The sequence below is a fragment of the Mandrillus leucophaeus genome, unplaced genomic scaffold, assembly GCF_000951045.1.
Source record: "Mandrillus leucophaeus isolate KB7577 unplaced genomic scaffold, Mleu.le_1.0 Scaffold337, whole genome shotgun sequence".
In the NCBI taxonomy this organism is placed as follows: Eukaryota; Metazoa; Chordata; class Mammalia; order Primates; family Cercopithecidae; genus Mandrillus; species Mandrillus leucophaeus.
The window spans coordinates 660,201-674,810 of NW_012103554.1; the positions used below are offsets into that span (position 1 = coordinate 660,201).

Here is a 14,610-nt window from a genome sequence, read left to right on the forward strand (position 1 = left end):
TCTTATAAGAAAAAAGATGAGAGAGATGGTCTATTTCCACCATCCACCATGTGAGGTTACAGCAAGAAGGTACCTGTTGGCAAATCAAGAGGGGAGCCCTCACTAGGAGCTGATTTGCCAGCACCTTAATTTTGGACTTCTCAACCTCCAGAACTATGATAAATAAATTTCTTTCTTTCTTTTTTTTTGTGAGGGAGTTTCACTCTTGTGGCCCAGGCTACAGTGCAATGGCACAATCTCGGCTCACTGCAACCTCCACCTCCTGGATTCAAGTTATTTTCCTGCCTCAGCCTCCTGAGTAGCTGAGATTGCAGGCATGTGCCACCATGCCCAGCTAATTTTTATATTTTTAGTAGAGATAAGGTTTCATCATATTGGCCAGGCTGGTCTCGAACTCCTGACCTGAAGTGATCCACCCCTCTCAGTCTCCCAAAGTGCCGGGATTACAGGCATGAGCCACCACACCTGGCGGAGAAATAAATTTCTATTGTTTAAGCCACCTGGTCCATAGTATTTTTGTTATTTCAGCCATAACTGACTAAGGCACTTGCTAAAACAGACAGACAAACAAATGAAAAGCCTTACTGAATTTATTACATAAATAATCAAGTGGTCACTTTAATTTTTTGTGTCACTTTTCCTGGATCAAAGTCTTTCTCTGATGCAAAACATGATATTCTCTTTACTCCATATATTAACTCAGGTATCATAAAAAAAAAAAAAATCAAAACCGTAGGGCTGTTTTCACAAACATGCCATTTAAAATGCATGGTGCCAAACCTCTTTCCTGAATATTTTATTCCAGCAGATCTGAGTTGGTGTGCAGAAATCTATTAAAAAAAAAAAAGTTCTTCAGGTGATCGAGCTAGATCTAGCACATGGAAGTTCTTACTCAGATTCTGGCAATTGTTGTCTAAGAATATATTGATAGAGTACCTACTTTTAAAAAGTGAATGCACTGGTGCATGACCAAAGCCACAACACCCCACACATGTGACTGTGATCTTTGCTCCTTTGCAAAGTCCTCATAGAGTTGAAGAGTTCTGCACTTTGTTCCTTCCCTGGCACACCTCTCTCTGCATTCCTTCCATCTCCTGACATTCTCCACTCCTGTCTCTGTGTTTTAAAACCGGTGTAGGAAGTGTGCATGCTTGTGGCATCAGACTCCAGGCCATGTTTTTCCTGACTCCCATCTTGGTAGCCATTCTCTGCATTTTGGTTGTGTGGATCTTTAAAAATGCTGATAGACACATGGAGAAAAAGAAGGGGGAGCCTAGAGCCATGGCTGAGGCTCGCCCCTGGGTGGATGAAGACTTAAAAGACAGCAGTGACCTGCACCAAGCAGAAGAAGGTAAATATACCAGCTATGCTGCTTAGCTTCGCTGTCGTATGTGTTGATGATGAGTGTGAGTCAATGCCAGGGCTTATGGAGAGGAATAAACACACACAGGCCAGCTTTAGCATCAACCTCTATTCTGCTAATGAATCAATGCCTGGCACAGACAGATCATCTATCCCCAGTGATGAGCTTGTCACCTGCTGGGACCAACCCTTTTTTATTTTGGATACTCAGTGAAAACACTGTTGAGAGGCTAAAGTTTTCCCTGGCTCCAATTCTATTCTGGTTGTTAAAATCTTTCTGCAGGGATTCATCCCAGGTTGGCAGTGGGCAGGGTCTAAGTGGCCAGGTTTTGATCAGGAACTTTGAAATCTACCAAGTGTCATCACCTAGGAGGCTGCCACCTTTCCCTGTGCCAGGCCCTGGAAATGAAGGACTGGGGTGGCCTTTGTCCTCAACACACTGAATGTCCAATTCAGCTGCCAAGGTGATACACGAGAATCAGAGAGAGTAACAGACAGACCCGGTGGAACTGATTCTAAGGTGTTTAGAGCAGGCCTGGGAGTTTGACAGTGCAGTCAGGGAAAGGACAAACTGGGTTGGGAGGATGAATAGGGTACAAATAGCAAGTGCTGGGAGGCCTGTCAGGCAACAAGGGGCAGAAGAAGCAGGAGCACCGGGAGGCCTGGGGTGGGGGTAACAGAGGAAGTGGAGAATCGAGGGCGGAGGGAAGGGGTAAGAATGGAAGTGGAGAATTGAGGGTGGGAGGGTTACGGCCACCTTGAGAAGAAGAGGTGATGAAGGAGGCAGGTATGAAGAGAGAGACTGTGGAAGAGGCTTGAGCCATCAGTGTTTGAGAAGCTTTGTCTGGGATGGGTTTGATTTGGAAGAGGCTCTGTGATCTTCAGCTGGGCTAATGATGCCCCTATCCCCAAACAGAGTCTATCTGGACATGTGAGTGTGTGTGAGTGTGTGTGTGTTCATGAATGTGCATGTATGTGTGCATGTAGTGTGTGTGTGTGCATAAGAGTGTATGTGTGTGTGCGTGTGTGTGAGTGTGCATGTGGGTGTTCATTAATGTGCATGTGTGAGTGTGTGTACATGAGAGTGTGGATGAGTGTGAGTGTGCATGTGCATGTATATGTGTGCGTGCATTAATGTGTGTGAGCATGCATGAGTGTGTGTGTGTATGCGTGTGTTTGTGAGAGCATGTGTGCGTGAGTGTGTGTCCTAATCTCAGTTCTGGGGCACAGGGTGTCCAGCTGGCCCTCAGTGCTAGGAGCCTGTAGTGCTGAATGCACTGCACAGGAGTCTAGCCCCTCAGCAGGGCTGCCTCTTGCTCTCCTACATTGAAAGCTCTTCCACTCAGAACATCAGTTCTACCCAGCAGAGAAGCACTTTTAATCCAGGGGACATCTGCTGTGAAGCTGGGTAATGGTTTGTGCTGGTAAGGATGGCCCGGATGGTGGGGGCAGTGGGAATGCAGTGGAAGGGGTGGATCAGAGTGAAGTTAATGGAAGAGCAACAGGGTTTGCTAATAAATTGGATATTGGGAAAAGGTGGAGAGAGGGAGACTTGGAAGCTGGAAGCTATTATAAGTGGGTGAGGGAACGAGGATCCAGCTTAAAGGGGAAGATGTTGAGTTCCATCAAGGACATGTTTTATTTCAGATGACAGTGACACACCTGAGCAGAAAAGGGAGAGAGAGAGCGGTCTAGGTTAGGGGCCCAGGCCACAGATACTGACTGGAGAGTCACCAGTATGGGGAAGATACTTGGAACCTGGGCAACTAATGAATCCACAAAGAGAGCATTGCTAGAGAGAAGGGTGAGGATAGAACTTGGGGGACACGTGCAGTTAAGAGGAACTATGGAAGAGAAATGTACTAGAGAAAGGGAGAAGCTGTGGGAAAGGGAGCTCTGGGATCATAACAGTAACAAGCCCTTATATATTAATAGCACTTACTGTATGCAATCAGAGTCATATTTTATGTGTAGTAAATAGTTTCATCTTCGTGACAGTACAATGATTCGAATAGGTAGGCACTATTAGAATCCCAATATTATAGATAAGGAAACTGAGGCTCCAATAGGGTAAGCCTAGGAAGGTGATTGCAGAGTCAGGACCCAAGCAGTCTGGCTGTAGGGTCCAGACATATAGCTGTTTGATGGGCTGCCTCTCCCCTGGGAGAATGACCTAGAATGGAGGAGGCAGGAGATAACCAGCAGGGACAAACATTAAATGAGAGACCAGAAAGAGTGTGCATTGAGGAAAGGCCACTGGATTTGAAGACCCAAGAGGTCTGAGGACACAAGAGAGCTTGGGCAGGCTGTTGAGGGTCAGGTCCTGGGGCTGGGTCTGGAGGCTGGGAACATTGAGCAGAACTGGAGGGCCATTCTCTGGCTCTCTGCCTGATCACTTACTTTTGCAAAGTGCTTTGTCTCTTCATTCTCTGTTCCCTTCCATCCTCATCCTTCTCTTATCTTTATGCAGAGGAATGAAACGGACAGCCTTAGTGTCCTCCTTAGCAGCTGGGGCAAAGACTGCCCTGAGTGTGGCGTCCACAGATCTTTTGTATGGGGATTCTAATAGTGCCTACTTCATTGTATTGTCATGAAGATGAAATGATTTACTCCTCATCTCTTATGTTGTTTACATAAGTGGTGCATGCTAAGGTCACACAGGTGGCTGGTGAGAACCAATGCTTAAACCCAGGCTTCTCAGCTCCCAAGTCCCTGCTCTCAGTCACAGGGTGGTGGACATGATCTACGTGGGGATCTTACTCTAGGTCCAGAAGGGATTGAGAAGGAGCTAACTGGAGAAGAGAACAGACTCCTTTACTTAAGAAACATGGAGATGGTGTTGTTGACTGGAAATAGATACTAGATTCAAGCCATTTTTAATATTAACAAGACACTTAATGGTAAAATAAGTATTGTAGGACATTCTAGCATGAGTTAAGGAAAATATGGGTACCAATCTAACCTCCTGCAGCTCTGATTCACAAATAATTCCTACTCTATGTTCACAGGTCAGGGAATTGGCATCTGTATGTAGGGGTGGGGTAGGGGGATGGAGATAGAACATTGTGTGTCCATGCTTACTAGACATGTGTATGTGTGTGCAGGGGGGTGGGGAGTGGTGAAGGAACATGGTGTGTCCATGCTTATCAGACATTGTGTGTGGGTGGGTTGGGGGTGGTGAGGGAACATTGAATGTCCATGCTTATTAGACATGTGTGTGGGTGGATGGGTTGGGGGGTGGTGAGAGAACATTGTGTGTCCATGCTTATTAGATGTAAAGTATAGTCTTCCTCTGCAAACGAGCCAAACTTGGTGTCCTGTTAATACCTTGTTTGTCTACAGTTAGGGTCCAAGAAAGAAGAGTTGCTAAAGTTTATCTCAAAGAAATAAATCTCAGATTGTCCCAATAAAATGAATTGAAAATCCTACCTACAAATCCTCTAGTTAGGCCCAGAATCATAGAAGTTCATAGAAACGGGAAAAGAAGAAAAAAGAAATACATCTCATTAAGATGAATCTGTTTTAATGTTAGTGGGGGATTCTTCTGTACTTAGCTTCATTGGCCATCCAAAAGCTATTATTCTAATTGAAGTCACTAACTGAATAATAAGTGACCCATCTTGTCCAGTCTTTTCTAAGAAAGGCCTGAGTTAATTTTTTTATCCCGTGTGGGTAACACTTGAGAACAAAAATGTTCCTACAAACTTGAGAAACAGATTGTTATGTGCCCATAATAACAAGTAGCTTTCAGAACTGGTTCCAAGCCTGAGAAGTGAATCAATGACAACTCATTTCAGAATAAACTTGGCAAGCTAACCAATCAGTGTCAGCCTCATGCTTCTGAAAGTCAGCCAACCAGGAGTGGACTCATTCCCAGGGCCAGCTCCTCTGAGTGTCAAGAGTCTCAACCAAATGACACTGATCCTACAAATGATATGTCACTCGCACCCCTGAAAGTCCACCAGTTCCTGAACTTCATGCTTCCCAATCAAGTAGCGTACTAGGGCTAGTCTCTGGGGATTAGCAAGGACCAATTGTTAAATATTTAGGAGCTTTTTTGTTAAATCATTAGTGGCTTGAAGTCAGGCCATGGTGTGATTATTTACATCATGGATACTGGCAAGTGCTATAAATCAGTGCTTTCTCTCTTCCACCCTGCAAAAAGTTGGCTTACCAGCACACCACTGCCAAAAATTCTATACTAAGTCAGCATTCTACTCTGCTCAGAAAGTTGTGCTTGATCAGCATAGTTGTCTTTTACTATGGGAAGCAACACAATCAGCTTTGTCTTGGACACACCCAGACATTAATACTTTGACATGACTAATTTAAGAGGTTGGTTTGATAGACTCCTGTAAGACCTTAAGCTTTTAGAACAAGAGACAGGCAAGTTTAGATGAGAGAAGAGTAGGAAAGGAAAAGGACTTGAATGAAGATATTGTTCTTGAGATCAAGTCTGGGTGGGTTCCTACTAGGGGAAAGTTAAGGTCAGCAAAGGACATTGGGGTACCGAAAGAGATAAAGGGACTCAGAAGAACAAATCCTGTCAACTTCACTCCATTGCTTTGGAGACAAGGATAAAAATACCTTTTTCTCTACCCAATCTAGGTTCATGGCTGAGGCCCCTGTAACAAAAGACAGATTAACAGAAAGTGTAAATGTTTATTTAGCATAAGTTTCATGTGATACAGGAGGCTTCATAGGGAAATGAAGACCCAAAGGAACAGTTAAACCTGTGTGTTTTCATGCTAGGTTTGGTGAAAAGTGAACAGTCGTGGAGATATACAAGAGGACAGAGGGGCTATGGTCTAATGTGATCTAATGGCAATAAACTAGGGAAACTTAGTGTATTAGTCTGTTTTCAGACTGCTGATAAAGACATACCTGAGACTCAGTAATTTATAAAGAAAAAGATTTAATGGACTCACAGTTCTATGTGGCTAGAGATGCCTCACAATCATGGTAGAAGGTGAAAAGCTTGGCTTACATGGTGGCAGGCAAAGAGGGAATAAGAATCAAGCAAAAGGGGCTTCCCTTTATAAAACCTTCAGATCTCCTGAGACTTATTCACTACCACAAGAACAGTATGGGGGAAACTGCCCCCATGATTCAATTCTTTCCCACTAGGTCCCTCCCACAACACATGGGAATTATGGGAGCTACAATTCAAGATGAGATTTGGGTGGGGACACAGCCAAAACATATCACTTTGCAGTATCTATATGTTCAGATTTTTCTCTGTGTCCCTAACGTCTTCAGAGATGAGGATGCTCCTTTCCTCTGGATGGGCACCTCTTACATGGGGGACATATGACCTGCCTCAGGGGAGGGTCAGAAAATTCTTCCCAGGTTTTATGACCTACTTCAGGAAAGAAAGCTCTTCTTGCTCTGAAGTTGGCATGCTTTGGGGTAATATTTTCTGAACCCCATTGACTTTAGGATAGCATTGCCCTATTCAAGGTTTCTCTGTCTGGGCACCCTTCAGCTTTCTCAGTCCCCACCCACCTCAGTGCTACTAATGAAATAATCCATCTATACAGCAGCCAGGTGTCACCTTAATAGTTCTGTTGCTCAATGCACACAGCAAGTCAATACATTGAGACACCAGGTTGCAACAGAGAAAGAGGTTTAATCATAAGGCTACTGAATTAGGAGGCAGGAGGAAACCTTAAATCTATTTCCCTGAGGAATTTGGAGCTAGGATTTTTTAGGATTTTGAAGTGGGTCAAAGTGTGGCGGTCATTGATTGGTCAGAGTGCAGGGTGAAGTCATGGGACAGGGAGATGAAGGATCTGTATTCTCATGCTGATTCAACTTCATCATGGGAGTCTTCAAACTGGTTGGCATCAGCTATTACTGGAATTCATGATTTGAAAAACATTTTAAGTAATTTTAAAACAAAAACCTTATGATCCTGATAGAGAGATCTTATCTATCTCAAACAAAAGCCTTGTGATTCTAATGTCAGAAATTCTATGTATAGGAACAGTGGGAATGCAAAAGGTCAGTATCTACTAGTGCTATGAGACTTTCAGAACAAGGAAGTGGGTCAAAGCAGCCTGATGAATGTTGATTATAACTGTACTTCTGTCTACAATTCTTGTTAGCCCTATGAGGATGGCCTCACAGGAAGCGGGATGACTGAGAGGCCCAGGTAGAGAGCAGAGCAATGATGAAGCAGCTGGGAAAGAGGCATTGTTGGGGCAGGTGCTGAGCCCTGAAGTGACTCCCATCCTCACCTTCAAAATCTACATCACCCTCTTCCTTAGTAACATTACTCCTCAAGGCTCCCAAAATTGCAAGAAGGGAACAAGGATGATGTGACACAAATTGTCCTTGGTTTCTTAATTAGAAAATAGTGGCCCATTTGCAAAGACTGTGTAGTAGAACTGTAAAAACACTAAAGCAATGCATTTGGAGACACAACCAGAAAAACACCTCCATGTTGAATGTGAAAAGATAGAAGTGACCTAGAATTACTTGGCTGGCTAAACCTAATGATGGCACAATTAAAGGATTCCTTGGCATTAAAGCAATTGTAGGGACCAAGGGGTTGATTGCTAGAAAGCTGATCATGTGTATTAGCACTCCCTCTTCATATCTGCTTCCTTCTAACTAAAAGTATACAGTTTGGGCCAAAACTGTTCCTGCTAGTGAAATATGAAAAGAAATTTCTCCTCTGCCCTCTGAAAGTTCACTGAAAATGAACTGACAAGAGACAGATTAATAGAAGAAAAGACATACAAATTTGTTTAACATGTATAAGCACTGGGAAATCCCAGGAGAATGGTTACCCAATAACCCAGTGGGGTCCTTCTCCATAGGGGATGAGGGGATGGTGGGGGTGCATAGGAGTAAATGATTTTCAGGGGAAATGAATGGGTCCAAAGAACAATACTTTGGGATGAAGTTCCTCAAGCTTATGAGAAGTAGTGGGAAGGTGAGGGTGGAACTTCACTGTGAACAAAAGTCTTCTCATTATGCAGGTAAAGTCCCCCAGATTATCTCTGTCTGCCTGGATTCCTAGGCAGGGGGTCTTAAGACAATTACATTTCTTCATCTTCTTTGTTCCTTTTCTTAATATGTGTGGTATTGCTTTGTTGCCCAGGCTAGAGTGCAGTGGCATGATCATAGCTTACTGAAGCCTCAAACTCCTGGTCTCAAGGTATCCTCCCACCTTAGCCTCTTGAGTAGCTAGGACTATGGGCACACACCATCATGCCTAATTTTTAGACTTTTTGTAAAGACGAGGTCTCTCTATGTTGCCCAGGCTGGTCTCGAACTCCTGGGCTCAAGTAATCCTCCTACTTCAGCCTCCCAAAGTGCTGTGATTATAGGCATGAGCCACTGGGCCCATCCCAATTACATTTCTTTTGGAAAGAAATGTCCTTAGTCAGATTGGGAAATTCCAGGAAGAGTCTCTCTCAGTGCTTCAGGAAAAAGGATCAGAGAGACCAGAGACCAGGCAGGTCAGAGGGAGACCTGGAGGTGCTTCTTTAGTTCACCAGATCAAATGCCAAGTATCAGTATTTTAGGGTATTGTTTGCAGACCCCCAGTGCAATGACACAAGGGAAGTTACTGTTGGTATCAATAGCAAGCCCCAAGTGTGGCAGCACAAGATTTACATTCAAAAAGCAGGCCATAATAGTACACATTTGCTTTGCACTATGTGGACCTTAGAGCTTGAATCCCTGGTGGCTTGACTGCTCTAGAGTGAAGGCAGAGAAACAAAGGAGTTTACACAGCCTGCTCTCTTGCCTCTGGGTGAGGGCCACATTCCTCAGGAGCAGTCAGGAGTTCAAGGCAAGGGGAGAAGTGGAAGCTCACTGAGCTCCTAGCCTGGCCCTGCTGGTCTCATTCGCCAGTCATAGTATACACCTTCCGCCCTGTGAAAGGCTCCAGGAATGGCAGCCCGGCTGTACACTTTTCTGGGAGTGCACTCAGGACAATTCCATCAGGAGGTGATGAGGACCATTTGTTTGACCATTCCCTGATCAAATGGCTGGCACTGATAATGAGGCAACAGTTTGCTTCCTTCTGCTAATTAAGAGAGTCTGTCTTGGACTCTAGAAGCTGCAGAAACTGCCAAGTCATGCATTTAGACCACTTCTAGTTTTTACAAGTGCTGAATGGGTCTTAAGAGTTAGTAACTTACCTTTCAAACAGTTAAGGAAGCATTTCATGCATTTGCTTATATGCCACTTATTAACTACAGAGGCTGCCAGACTTCATCTTAAACGGTGTCGAAAGTATCACTGGTGTTGAAAGTCTCTATTGACACCTTGATAAAGTTCAGGCTTGTCACTGTGACATTGATGATATTGGCATTTCGTTAGGACTGATTGTTAGAAAGCTGATAGATGTTTATTACCACTCCCCCATCATACCTACTTTCTTCTAAACAGGCCCAAACTGTCCCTGCTAGAGAAATATAAAAAGAAGTTTCCTCACTAAGTTTCCCAGACAAACTTTGTCATAAACCATTGTTTGTTCTCAGGTCCCATTCAATTCCCAAAGGGAATTATTGACTATACATCATCTGATCATTGGGTCCATTCATTCCCCCTGAAATGCATTACTCCTACACCTCCCATCTCCTCTTCCTCTATAAAGAAGGGTGTATAAGCATTTGGACCCCACTGGGTTATTGAGTGATCATTCTCTTGCTATTGTCCCATGCTATGCATGTTAGAATAATTTTGTATGGCTTTTTCTCCTATTGATCTGTCTTTTGTCAATTTGTTTTCAGTGAACCTTCAGAGAGTGAAGGGGGAGCTTTCCCTCTTCACCCCTATGGTATAAAAGTCACATCTATCTTGTTCACTAATATATATCAAAGGCTCAATAAAAACCTTGTTGAATGAATTGTGTATTTCCATCTTCCAGGAAGATTTTGAGAGCTTTACTAAATGTAATTTGCATTATACATAGTATGTTTTGCAAATGTGTAATTATAACCTGAAAACTTGTTTTTCCCAACTAATCATATGCACCAGAGACTTTTATTCCACTGTACCACGCTTCTCTCCCTAAAACATCACAACTACCACTACCACTACCACAACAACAACCATTGCAAAATCATTGCTATTGGCATTTCCTGAGCAGATGTCTAAAAAAAGAAAGTTGTTTTGTTCCACTAATTTAAAACAGATCAACTTTAGGACTTGCATTGCTTTTTCATGCTTTGTTCTTTTAGCTAATGTATAATACTTACATAACCTAGGGGTCAGCTGAGCTCATCCTATTTAGAAAAAATAAATAAACTAAAAATAAGATTTAAAAAAGGCTGAATCCTCAATCCTACGTGCTTTGAGGAGGCCAATTCCCTCTCAAGGATTTGAGAGTCCCCACAGAACCTGGGTCCATGGAGTCACCTCTGGCTCTGAGGTTCATGCCCCATGGACCCCTGATTTCCTCTATGTGTTTTCTTCTTCCACCTCACACCAATTTATCTGTGGAAATCAACCTTTGTTTCTCTTTGTTTCTTTGGTCCCTCACTTCCCAACTTCTCACACGGCATGTTAGCATGTGAGGGAGCCCTTCTTTCTTCTAAAGGTCTTTTGAACCACTGTCGTAGGTCTCCCTTTGGGCTCCACTCCCTGAACTCTGTTCCCCTCACTTGATCATGCTCAGCTCCTCTCCCTCTAAGACTCATGCCTGTGCTCTGAAAAAGCATGGTCGATGGAATCCAGGGATGTGGCAGTACAGGAAAATCATCAGAGGTTTACAATTTTACACTATCTTCTTTCCTCATCAGCTTGGCTAGGGGAAGTGAGCAATTTATTTTCCACAAATGATGCTACTTTGCTCAGAAGGCAAAAGTACCTATGGCCAGTTTTGTTTACACTTTTAAGTTCTTACTCATTGTTTTAAACTCTAAATCTTTCTTGAAAGCATTGACATTTTCAATATGAAACAGGAATTTAAAAATATTGGTTTTGCTATTGTACTTAGAAAAATGGTAACATGGCAAGAAATTCATCTCTAAGGATCTAAGTTTCCACTGTATCTAGACTTTACCTACTTTTGCTGAACTTGAACTTTTGCTGCATTGATAAAATGTAAGCATCTTTTGTACTTTTATAGAAGTTTTGTTTAAAAGTTCTGGACAGTTGACCTATTCTTGATTCCTCTGGTAATTAATCCCTATGGCCTTCTTCTCATTGAAAAAACTCTTAATTGTGAAATGTACTTACTGAAGAAGTGTATAAAACACAGATGAACAACTTAACAAATAGTTATTAAGCAAAACCTTACACAATTATCACTTAGGATAAGAAATATACACATCCAACATTTCATAAACACCCATATGTCATTCCCTAGTCACAACCTTTTCTCTCCCCAGCAGAAGTAACTACTATTTTGAATGTTATGGAAATTATTTATTTGCTTTTCTTCTTAGTTGCATCACTCTTACACAACTAAACATTCCTAAACATTAAAATTATACTGTTTATATTATTTTGACTTGCTGTTTTATATTTGTAAGAGTCAAATATAATGCTAAGCAGGTTGGGCATGTAACTGAGGCTCATTCATTTTCACTATTGTATAGTATTCTATTATATGACTATATCACAATTTATTCTACTGTTGACGAACATTTGGTCTATTTCTAGTTTAGGACTATTATAAACTATATCTGTAAACATTTTAATACTAGTTTTGTACATATGCGCATGGATTTTTCTGGTGCATGCATGGAATTGCAGTCGTGGTGTGAAGGGCCTGACGATGTACCACACAGAACGCCCCTTGGGGAAGGATTTGCTGCCTCTACTGCTGGGGGTACTGTTGGCCTCTTCCAGGGATGGCCTCTGCTGTAGACAGCTACCTCTCCTGAGATCCCATCTCTCCCAGGATGGCCCACATCTGATGACTGATTGCAGTGGTTGTATAAAGACCCAGCCATTATGGCCTAATCTGAGACAACTCTGATGGGTACTTTTAATTTCAAAATAGCCCTTGCTGTGGTTGAGGCCGTCTCTCAACTTGCACTGCAGCTTGGCTTCTTCTGCCCAATCTGTTTCTTTCCTCTCCCTTCCATAGGTTTTAATCCCAAAGATACTTCCTATAAACGCTCCACACACTAGACTCAGTCTCAGAGTCAACTTCTTGGAGAACCTAAGTAGAGACATGTAGGGTATCCCTCTATCCAATTTTACTAGACAATACTGAGTTCTAAAATCTTGGATTTGTATTTTTCAACAATTTTGGAAAAATTTCAGCCATTGCCTTTTCAGATATTGCCTCTGGCCCGTTCCCTCTCTCTCTTCTCCTTTCAGGACTCCAGTTAAATGGTTAGACCTTCTCACTGTATCCTCTGATGTCTTTTACATTCTCACCTATGTTTTCTATCTTTCTCTTTCCATGTTACATTTTGGATCGGTAAGAAGAAGCTATCTTTCTATTGATTCATTTCCTCTTCAGCTATGCCTACTTTGATGTTAAACCTATTAATTAAATGTTTAATTTAGTTTGTTTTCATTTTTGTTTCTAGAGGATCTTTTTAGTTCTTTTTTCAAATTTGCTGTCACTTTTTTTCTACCAAAGTCATGTGTCTTGTACTTCTTTGGACATAGTGAGCGTAGTTGTTTCATGACCTGTGGCTGATAACTCCAGTATCATAAGTCATTGTTGGTCTGTTTCTGATGCTCATATTTTTTTAATGGTTCTTATTCATGACTTTGTGTTTTCTTAAATACATTGTTATTTTTCATTGTTTGCTAGTCATTCTTTTGGAAAATTACTTATAAAAACTTTGTGAGGTCTAGGATATTGGTACTTATTTCCAGGGAAAATTCACTTTTGTGCTTACATGGTGTGACACTAATACTCTGGGATGACTTTAACCTAAGGTGAAAGCCTGTGGTTCCCTGGATCACTCAGATGATGTTGTCTTAGGCTGCAAGCACATATCAGCGCTGGTTTATTTTAAATTCCCCCTTACTGTGAGACTGCAGACCTTCAGGGTCCCAGCTTAAAGTGTAGGGGCTGTCAAACTCCCAGCCATGGGTGGACCTGGGATTTTGACTTTTGTCATCATCCTTTATCTCAGATCAACCTCACAGCTGTTTCTTGGTAACTAGAAAATATATAATACTCTGGGCGTTTGAACACGGGTCTACCTCTGTGGTACTAACCTTCAGCTAGACTTTGACTGTCATTCCCTACGGTAACAGATGAGCATTCCAATGCGTATAAGAAAATGTTTTAAAATATATTTTACAAAGCATTTCAGTTTGTTTTTGTTTTTCTAGCTTACAGCATCCATCAAAATTCTCTAATTAACCACTACTAAAAGTGGAAATCCTTTAATAGATGCCATAACCACAATTGCAACAACCATAACCACAGCTGCATCAGCTAATCAACGAGATCAAAATAGATTTATGGTTGGGTGCAGTGGCTCATGCCTGTAATCCCAGCACTTTGGGAGGCTGAGGTGCGAGGATTGCTTGAGTCCAGCAGTTTGAGGCCCGCACAACATAATGAGACCATGTCTCTAAAATAATAATAATAATATTTTAAAAAACCCTCCCCCAAAAAAAACCCTCAAAGTGTATTTGTATCTACTAAAAGGAAAAAGTAACAAGTTATTGTCTTCCATCACACAGCTCAAGGCATGTGATACACATCATATCAAGCACATATAATTGGGTTTTGGGGAGGTTGTCAATGAGGAAGATGTATAACAACATTATATTCAGTTTCCTAAAAACACAGTTTAGGTAGTACAATAATGATTCAGGTAGAACACAAACACATGCCCATACATACATTTTAATGGTTTAAAAGCCCTTAAATTTGTTACTTTAGGAAAGTGAGTGCTGATCATTTTCAGCAATATGATGGCAGACTGATGGTCTGTTCTTATCTAAGTAGGAGTTGCTTTCTGTGGTGATATTGCTTCTCTGCACCCATTCCCATCAGGCTGAAAAATACTAGGGCAGGCTTATTAAAGACTGAATTATTGTGTAAAAGAACCATCTACTCATTAGATCCCAACATTTCAGTGTTTGCTCTGTGGGTAGCCTTCTCAGTGAAGCTTTCTTTATGTGATTCAAATTTCACTGAAAAAATTCCAACTCACAGCAATTCATTCTGATTTGAAATACTGAGGTTTACTTTCTGTACTGGCCTCATTTTGTTATATTTTGCCTCCTAGGTTCTAGGAATTGATAACACTCAACAACAACTGGAAGCCCAAGACTAGCCTAAGACAAGCAAGGAATATCTAC

General features: G+C 42.0%; 1 protein-coding gene across 3 annotated transcripts in view; it reads left to right on the plus strand.

Moving 5' to 3' along the window:
* Positions 1-1,035: 1,035 nt before the first annotated feature.
* The window catches only part of IYD (iodotyrosine deiodinase), a 39,584-nt gene continuing 26,009 nt past the window's right edge, over positions 1,036-14,610 (plus strand). For all 3 annotated transcript variants that reach the window (XM_011988721.1, XM_011988719.1, XM_011988720.1), the window contains exon 1: positions 1,036-1,351. In XM_011988721.1, the coding sequence (XP_011844111.1) occupies positions 1,174-1,351 (178 nt within the window). In that variant the 5' untranslated portion in view covers positions 1,036-1,173. The remainder of the gene's footprint in view (positions 1,352-14,610) is intronic.